This window comes from Solanum dulcamara, chromosome 6, assembly GCF_947179165.1.
Source record: "Solanum dulcamara chromosome 6, daSolDulc1.2, whole genome shotgun sequence".
Lineage (NCBI taxonomy): Eukaryota > Viridiplantae > Streptophyta > Magnoliopsida > Solanales > Solanaceae > Solanum > Solanum dulcamara.
In genome coordinates, this window is record NC_077242.1 from 19,231,324 (window position 1) to 19,241,718 (window position 10,395).

General features: G+C 33.9%; 1 protein-coding gene across 1 annotated transcript; it reads right to left on the minus strand.

The window, feature by feature from the left end:
- Positions 1–1,928: 1,928 nt before the first annotated feature.
- Positions 1,929–7,421, minus strand: LOC129892566 (eukaryotic translation initiation factor 3 subunit K). Its single transcript, XM_055968147.1, has 8 exons — positions 7,119–7,421; positions 6,941–6,997; positions 6,793–6,843; positions 6,644–6,706; positions 5,105–5,155; positions 4,962–5,028; positions 3,249–3,331; positions 1,929–2,372 (listed from the first exon to the last, which is right to left on the minus strand). Exons 1-8 carry the CDS (start codon positions 7,245–7,247, stop codon positions 2,169–2,171), a joined length of 705 nt encoding a protein of 234 aa, XP_055824122.1. The 5' UTR covers positions 7,248–7,421; the 3' UTR covers positions 1,929–2,168.
- Between the last annotated feature and the right edge of the window lie 2,974 nt (positions 7,422–10,395).

Here is a 10,395-nt window from a genome sequence, read left to right on the forward strand (position 1 = left end):
ATGGATCTAAGATATAAATTTGATCCGTTCGACTTATAAGTTCTTAACACTACACTATTAAGAACAGATAAAATCTAAAATACAAATTTGATCCATTTGACTTTAAGGTTCCTAACATTGAACCCGTTACAATGCTAAAAAATATTAGTAATATTCAATGTAACACACTTAAGCTTTTTGAAAGATTAAAACAAAACAACAAAAGAAAAATTAATTGAAATGTCGAGAGTGTTACCGATAACCACTTGGAGAGGTGTTATTAAACTTTAGAAATAGAAAAAACAAGATAGATGTAAGATTTAAATTTCTAACCTCACTTAGAGAGGCGTACCCAATCATCATCACGTTATATGATACTTTGAATGTGGATTCACACATCTATATTTAAATATTTTTAAAAAAATATAACACTGTTATATATGATCTAGGGAAGGGAGCATGAGTTCACATGAACCCACAGAACCCCCCTAGATACTCCCCTGTCGGCAACCTACAAACTCTCTACCCTAATAATAGATCTTTACAATCCTCCTATCAAGAGCTATGTCTTCAATAAGTTGAAGTTGCATCATGTCCTGCCTAATCACTTTGCTCTAATACTTCTTTGTCCTATCTCTGTTTCTCCTCAACCACCATGGCCAACCTTACACCTCCTCTTTGGAGGCATCTATGCATCTCTTCTACACATGTATGAAATATCTTTATCCACCACGGAGTCACTTCGACCTTGTCTCTATAATCGTCATTTCTAATCTTGTCTCTCATGCCATATCCACACATCTATCTCAATGTATAGTTTACACATATTTTTTAGGAAATAGTGTCGATATTCATAGAAGAAAAGACAAAAATTTTATCATCATACATATATTTTATTTGATTGACTCATTGGTTTAGACTAATTTTAAATTAGAAGAGGTCAGCAAAATCAACCAACACGTCAACAAATGACTTTTGCCATATAATAACATTTCATTCAAAATATATCTTTATGCATAGTATTAATACATATACTTAGTAATTTATGCATAGCATTAATACATATATTTAGTAAAAAAATTTGAAGAAGGGTATCACTTGACACGCTTTCGCTTAACGTGGGTCTGTCCCTAATCTCAACATTCTCATTAATGCTATTTTCATCTTATGAACATGAACGTTCTTGATTGATAACACTCCACCCATACAACATAATTGGTCTAATCATCTACCTTAATCCTCAATGGCATTCTTATCATATAAAACACAAGAAACAAGTATCTATTTCATTAGTCCACTTCAATACGATATGTGACATTGCTTTTATATAAAAAAAGGCTTTGGTCTCTCATCTCCAACTTAAATTTTTATTTGTGAATAAAGCAGCAGGATGAGATTGATCTCATAATTGCTTCTTCGATATTTCCCGAAGAGGCGCCACCATTGAAGGAAGAGAAAGAAGAAAGATTAATAAAGGGGCAAGGTGGAAGCAATCCACACACCAAGTCATCGGTTGTCCATTCTCGCCCCCGAGATGAGGTAGTTGATGATCAAAATAGGATACTTGTACTTGGGTTGTCAATTCGAACCTCATAGAATTTGATTGCCCTTTGAGGAAGGTATCTATGAGCCTCATAAAATTTGTCAACAAGAGACCCTTTGTAGACCCCATGGCCCCGGTTGCAGCTACTAGCCGAACCAACCTTGGAGGGGACCCTGTTACCTCAATTTGGAAGCTCGACTAATCCGAGTAAACAATCAATAACCATTTAGGTTCCATCCGAAGTAAACTTCATTTCAAAACTAGTAATGATATCAGATTGGCTTAAGGGGGGTTTTCCATACCCTAAGGATCACGTGAAAAAATTATTGATTACCACCCTAGCTTCCCAAATTCACGTTAAGACTTAAAAACATGCTCATGCAGGATTACATCTTTGACTCAAAAGTTCCCTGGATAATAAGTTAACATTGCCTTTGTCAACTACATTATAAATTTGCAGACCAAAAAGTATATTTAACATCTTCCAAAAATAAATTGCCTGGCAGAAAGAAAAAGAACCCTCTCCTAGGTCGATTAAAGTTCACAAAATGCAAGGACCTACAATCCCATGTGTTTCACAATGAAAAATTGCTCTGTCAACTTTGAAGCAACTCCAGATTCTATACCAATACAACAATTGCAGGCTTCAGCCAAGAATGGGGAAGATGCGCGTAATGTGCTCCAGTGGAACACTATCAGCAGTATTTTTCTTAAGCTCTGGATGGTTGAATTCAGTGCGAGGGAGGGTGATGAGTTGGCCCTTACCCTGACCTTTTTCAATAACCCAACCATTGTTCGATACGTGGTGCTCAAGGAACTTATCCAACGAAACACCCTCAATGTTGATAGCCTGCCAATGTTTAATTACACGGTGAGCTCAAACCATGTCATAATAATGATAAAAGAGACTTGGGGATCTATAGGGTAAATTCAACAAAATATGTGTGTGTTGGCATTTCAACCTCCTTCCTTCTCTCTGAATAAATTAAAAATATCCATTAAGATATAGAAAAGTTTCTTATTCGACAACAAGGGGGTGCCTATTTGGGGATTATAGATTTCAAGTAAAAGGAGACCTCAGCACATGCATGAAGTTATAGTATACAGTTCTAACAGAATATACTACACCTTTCCTAGACTTACCATTAGTATCAATGTTTACACAATATATAAATTAAGAATTATATTTTTGTTACGCTTTAGTGAAAATGCAAGTTGCAAGTCACTTTCTTTTCTAAAAAGGAAACTATTTACCAAGTAGTTTGACAGATGCCACTCTTTAAAAACAGTCCATCACTTGCAGCAGATAAATACAAGTAGGATACGTGTGCTTAGACCATAACCCGTTGAATAAAACGAGTACTTAATAAATATAGAACCAGTGAAAACCCGAGTTGCAAATGCAATAGAGCATGTCCACTTTACAAGTCTTTGTATAATCTTTCAAAAGTTGGGACATTTTGAAATAAAATAGTCAAAAAGTTATAAACCATATTTAACCATTAGCAGACACAGTTATACAGTTATGAAATTTAAACCATCCAATCCTCTGGTTTCTCCAGAAGTGTGACCAGCCAAACTCATATTAACACAGCTTCATCTTCTTTTTATGGAACATATATTCATTCAATGATTAGGATTTGTGAGCCTTTTAAATTCTTTCAAGCGTTTGCACAAGTAAAGATCAAAATAGATAATACACAAGCAATCATGGAGAAAAACATACCTCTGCAAGAATCGTCCTTGGAACCTTCTGGTAGGTTATTGAAAGGACATGAACAGCATATGCTCGAATTGCTTGTTCAAAACCTACAGTTCACACTTTCTAATATAAATAGCATTCATTTTTCTATACACCAACAAAAGGGGGGGAACCCCGTACAAAGAAACATTAAGATAGAGAAAACACTCTGGAAACTCTATAAGCAAATTAAGTTATCATAAATCAAAATATTGATATAACTTCTAACTAAATCTATAATGTGTACCATAAAGTAGGAGAACTATAAAAACAAGAAATTTAGGATGAGGCAACTGTATGGCACAAGTCTGAATCAGCCAACATATGGATAATACCAGAGGGATCTTGTATCTACAAAAGTCCCTCTGACATTTTCCTCAACATTTCTATTCAAGAATGTCCCATGAAGCATCCACTTTCATCAAAAAAGGAACAAAATTTGAATTTGCAACATTCTAAATTTGCCTATAAAAGAGGCTAGCATGTCTAAATGGTTGGCTGTTGAAAAATCTAAGGAAACAAATGATAGTTTGAATGCACAGTCATATTAAAAGCAGTTCCTCTCAAGAGTTTGGAAGTTAATAATAATTTTGTATTACAAATTTGGGATTTATAAACATAATAACACAAATACAGAATACAATTAGGGAATTAAAGAGTTTTCAAATGAAGCTGCCATGATCATGTGATTCATAGGAAGGACTTGAATATTAGATACGCTATAATCTATATCACTCAAATTGCTGTGAAAAAACAGTACAAAGATTTCGGTGGGGCCAAATATATATTGTCAGAGCGAAAAAGTCAGGTGCATAATGGCTTAAATCTCCTACATAAATTATTAAAAATTCTTCTCGCCGTTTCATTTTACTTGATCCATGTTGATTTGATACTTCCCTCGAGAAAGTATTTATTAGGAGTTCATATTACTAAACTAACCTTATTAATTATGCTTTGAAAATCTAAATTTGACTACTATTACTTTATTTAGTAATTTAATGATAAGGGTAGTGTTGAAAAAAAGTAATAAATTTCTCTTGATTTGTTAAAAATGGACAAGCAAAAAAAATAATCTAGTTTTAGTATAAGGGCCAAGTAAAATGAAATCGAGTTGGTAGTAGAATAAGCAATGTCAACTAAGTAACGGACTCGGTTTGAAACTCAAAATCCCTAAAGGAAACTCCCTTGTTGCACAGTGCCAAGCAAGTCCAGAAATGCAATTCTTTTTTAATGGAAATAGGCTCCCTCATTGTATCAAAGCTGCTATTGATCTTCGTGGGCAAGGGGAGGATTAAGTATATGGAGAAAATACCCAGATCATGTGGTTAATATGAGGGGTTTGGACTATTATATGGTGTACTTCAATCATTTTGTTGTTAAAAACAGTAAAAAGAAATAGGTCAGGCCAAGTGTAATTGTCAACAAGAAACACTCAGGAATTCTTTTTGGGTCGTCAAAACTCAAGAATATTAATGGAATATATCTGAAACATAAATTATTACTACTAATAGTTAGTGGTATAAATAAGGTCAAGGAAATGATTTGAAAAACACTTCATGAAATTTCCCTCTGTCCACAGTTCTAAGCATGTCTCCGCAAAATCTGATACTTATTATGTAAAACAAATAGGTTTCTTATTGCATTTGTATTGCTACTATTGAACACTGGGCGAGGGGTGGATTAAGCATTCAGTTATACCAGAAACAACATCCACTATGTGGCGGCTCTTTGCAGCTTCATCCCAAAATTGGCGGAACCTTGCAGTCTGCAAAAAGATGTGTGTACTTGTTGGGTTAACCATTGAATTGGAAGAAACTTTCAGCAAACACAACATGTCATACCTCTAAGAAGTTTGAGAGAACAATTAGTGTCTTGAACTGCTCTTCCATTTGCTGAGGAGTGAAATGAGAAAATCAATATGAAGAAAAAAGGATAGGACTCTGCATCTAACACAGTTGAAGATTTTTATCTAGATATCAGAAGCATGTGTTCTGCCTTGCTCTCCAAAAATTCACCATAACGACCACAAAAACCCCAGTGAAAAAGAAAAGAAAATTAAGGCGAAAAATCTTTGCAAACTTGAGCAGCAATAAATAGACGTCAATGGGAGTTGCAGCAAAAAGAATTGGTACATGAAAGTGCCCCTCAGAAGGAAACAAGCAACAATAATTGTTCCTCAATCCCAATCTTGTTTGGGCCAGCTATATGAATCCTCATCCTCCTCAATATCCATTTGGATGCATTTCATTAACAAATAGAAAACTATACTAGCTAAAAAATTTAAGAATACCAATATAAGGAAATGGAGAACTTATGGGGAAGCAACCTCTCTACCCCCACAAAGGTAAGGATAAGGTTGCGTACATCCTACCCTCTCCAACCCCACTTGTGGGACTCCAATGGGCATGTTGTTGTTGTTAAATAACTTTTGTGTGGGTATGTGTGTTTGGGGGGGGGGGGGGGAGCAATGTGGATCCCATTCTTAATAGCCATTTGGATGCATTTCATTAACAAATAGGAAACTATACTAGATATGAAATTTAAGAATACCAATATAAGGAAATGGAGAACTTCTGGGGAAACAACCTCTCTACCCCGCAAAGGTGGGGTAAAGTTTGCATACATCCTATCCTCCCCAGACCCCACTTGTGGGACTACACTGGGTAATGTTGCTGTTGAATAACTTCTGGGGAAGACATTAGGATATTCAGTCTTACAACCTTTATGTTGCAGATCGGTTCATAGAGCAGCCACCAAATCTCGGACATCATTATTATCTATTTATTCGTTCCACACTTTCTTGTTTATCTAATTTCCTCAAACCCAGGAGGACATTTCTGAACCCATAAAGCAACAATCCTTCCCAAACTCCAGCTAAAAAATAAAATGATGCAATATACTTCCAATGTAGTTGGATACCCAGCAAGAGACAAAAAATGAGTATTCAAAGATTTAGGAATCCATTCAAGGAATGAGTACCCAGAATTTGGCAACCAGAAAGCGACAAAAGAAAGAATTATGCCAATAATGGAATCAATTACCTCACATGAGATCTTTTCGGGGTTAACGATCCCAATTAACTTGAGGGAAGATCTTTTGGGGAGGTTTTAATTTTAGAATTATGTCATAATGACCACCTGCCTTCCTTTTTTGTTTTACACAAGCAATGAAACAACTGTCAAGCTTTGTTAGGCATTAATGAGAATAGCTAATATTCCTGCTAACAAATAGGGGTAGAAACAAATCTACGCACATCTTTGGCTGTTACAGTTCTTCTGTTTTCCAACAACACCCATTCCAGAGTACACGAGACAAGCAAATTTACAATTCATATTCATCAAAGGTAAAGTCATAATCAAGGCAAATTCAGAGATATATACCACTCGTTCCGGGATTAGGAAGAGACAGAGGCTGAAATCTGGAGCTGGCATTGCCATTAGGGCCTATTGATACAAACAAGCAAATAGGTTGGATAACAACAAAGGCAACAAGTAATATCACAAGATGCAAGACAAGAAGTTGATTGCACCTTAACCAAAATACGAGCAACAATTGGTGTACTCATTCTCTCCGGCTCAAACTGTATTCATCCAAAGTAATCAAAAAAACCAATATGAAGCAACAAACAAACCTCCAAATAAAAAATATGATTACTTCTCAAAACAACGAGATAAAACCTGATAAAGACGGAGCAGGCAAAGGTTTGCATCCAGATTGTATGTTTGAGACGAAACCTAAGATTACTCAAATCAAAAATAAGAGAAAATTCAGTAGGACCAATAATCTGAAAAAGGGATGAAAACCCATTACAAAAATATCAATTTTTGGAGTGATGGAGATAGTAAATTAGTATACCTGTTCGTCAACATAGTTTTCCAGATCGGGGAGGATATCTGGATTGTAAGGGTTAACGGCAATGAGCTGTTCTACTGTGTGAGCCAACTGTGACTTCTCCGCACCACCGTTAGTCGACTCTTGTCCCATTTTCTAAACTGTATCTGCCTTCTTTCGAACAAATTGGAAGGAGATGAGAGGGAGAGCCAAAGAGGGTTTGCAGTTTAGCGGAACGGAGGGTTTAGGGTTATAACAGGGAGAGAGTAGGAGATACTGGAGCGATTCATTTGTTTGTCTAATGACTGATATACCCTTCAAATATCTTGGAGGATGCTTTGGACCTGATTTGAATTGATATTTTTTTAATTTACACACACTTTTTATTTTTATTTTTATAAAGATTAAAATTTTATAATTCGTGAAATTATCAACACTTATTTAATTCTCACAAAATTTTATCAAATTAACAAATAATAATTCAGAAATAAGATATCAAAATATTTTAAGGCTTAATAATATATATCATGTTTTTTTTATAAATAAATTTTGCCATTACATGTTATTATAAATTTTCATATACACATAATTCTATAAAGATTCATTGATCCAATAAATCAATAACAGTATAACAAAAATTCTCCACATGTCGTGTACAATCTTTCACATTGAGTATGAGTCTTTTTTTTATCCCTATGGGTCAAGTTTTATATTTGAAAAAAATTAAAACCACAATTTAGATTTTCATATCCTAATTTGAATAATTTGGAATCAAGATTTGAAATTGAAGTTGATTTTGAAATCACAATTTGAATTTTCAAATCCTACTTTTTAGAGCATGTCTTACTTCATCTTAAAAATTCAAATTAACAATTTGATTTTCGACTTCAACTTTAAATCAGTTTCCAACACTCTGTTGTAATTCAAAGTTATAATTTTCAATCGCTTCAACTTTCAGTTTTGTTGATGCACTTGGCACCAACCTTCAATTTTATTGATTCACCTGTCACCAATCTCCAAGTGTTGAATCACTTATCTTCAACTCTGAATAATGCACTTTATCATCAACTCTCAATTGTTAAAACATTAATTTTCAGGAAAAATTCTTCAAAAAATCTATACAGCCCTTGTCGTAAACCAAAATCTCAGTACTACTAATTTTATGAGTTGATCTCATAGTTTTAATGGTATTTTCTCAACCGCTTTGATCTATAAATTCATTCAACCCACTACTCAACCTCAACAAGACTAATGTTGAATTTGAAAGCTGCTCACTTTAAAAAAGATCAAGTTCTTCTTATGGTTTTGTCATCATAATCGAGTATCTATTAATTCCTACATCCATCACCTTAATATCTCTCCTACCCTCTATTATACTATTTGTAATCTTGAGGATGAAAACTTAACCCACATCTTTTTTTGGCGTAACATTATTCGACATTTTCGGAATGAACATATTATTAAAATACCTGATGCATGAGCTAATTGGCTCCTTAATTTAAGAAATGTCGTCTATATTCTTAGAAATTCTCTTCTCAAATAGGATTACTACTTTTCCATTGCTTTGTCGCACATCTGAATCAAAGAAATCATAACGTCCACAATAATTACGGTACAAATTTTTTATTTTCCACATAGACTTGAGCGTTTTAGAATACATCCATGCCACCAAGCTTAGGAGCACAATAGATACTACCGCTAACATTCTTGTTAAATGATTTCTGCCTCCTCATTCCTCAAATTAAACTTTGATGGGATCTATAGTGACCAATCAAATCTAATGTCATTGTGGTGGTGGGGAGGGGTGTTCGGAGGCAATCAAGGTAATTGAATTGCAGGTTTCTGTGGCTAAGAGCAGAGACTAAACATACCCATATGGAAATTGAAGCTCTCTACGAAGGGCTATTTATAGCTCTTACTCACAAGCTTATTATATCAAAAATTGAAACTAATGTTGTTGAAATAATTAATATCCTGAATCACCAATCTCCCCCATTTACTACCATTGCTCAAAATTGCAGGTTCGCACTGAAGAACTGGGGAATTCCAGATCGACCCAAATTTAGAGAAGAGAATGAAGTAGCTCATATATTAGCAACTGAAGGACCTAAGATAGCCACACCAAATGAAATTAAGTTTTTGCATGCAACTTTACATTGGATTAAAGATACTATGGAGCAAGATAAATTAGGAGGATCCACTATTAGAAAGGCTAATCTTTTAGGCTGTAAGTATCTAGCCAAACTTGACAATCTTAGTATCCTAAACTCTAATGTGCTAACTAGCTATCCTATGGCAAATGAAGAAGCTATTACTACAGATGCTACTAGAATGGGACATCCAGTAGATAGATTTGACTCCATTCATATGTAAGGACTATCTAATTATATAAATAAATATCCTTTTGCAACAAAAAAAAATGAAGCATTATCACTTGTAATTAACTTTCAATTGATGCACTTGTTAGCGATCTTTATTTTTTCATAATGCACTTGTCACCAACCTTCAATTCATTGATACACTTGTTATCAACTTTCAACTATTGATTTAGAGTATGTGTGTTGCACGTATATGATGCTTTTATTAATAAAAGATCAATATATATATATATATATACACACACGACATACGTTCATTTTAAAATTTTCCCTGCAAAAGAATCAAATATTTAAATTCTTTTTGTCATTAATAAGACTCAAAAGAAACTATATAAAATCATCTCCAAGATTTTTTCTTCTTTTTTGAGAAGGCTAAACGGCTAAAAATATACTCCCTCCCTTTTAATTTATTTATTTTACTTTTATTTTTAGTCTACTTAAAAAATGATTCTTTTTCTTTTGGACAATTCATTAATTTAGACTTTTTACATGGCATGTTTAAGACCACAAGATTAATGGACATTTTAAGATTCAAAAGTCTTCTTTACCATTTAAATTTTATGTTAAATTAAAATCAGATAAATAAATCAAAACGAAAAGAGTATACACATATAAAAAAGAAAATAACACATGTAACCCAAAAAGAGAAATTATTTACAAGCAACTACCTCCTTACTTTCATACCCTCCCTCTTTTCAACTGCAAATTTGTGTTTTCTCTTTGATACCATCAGTGTGTGTGTGTGTATATATATATATATACACACACACACACTCTGATGGTATCAAAGAGAAGTAGAAAATACTACTCAGTTACTCCTTGATACCATTAGAGTATGTATATAACATGCAGTGTTTTCAGTGAAAAGACTACCAGTTATTGTTTGATACCATCAAAGTATATATATATACTATTAAAGTATA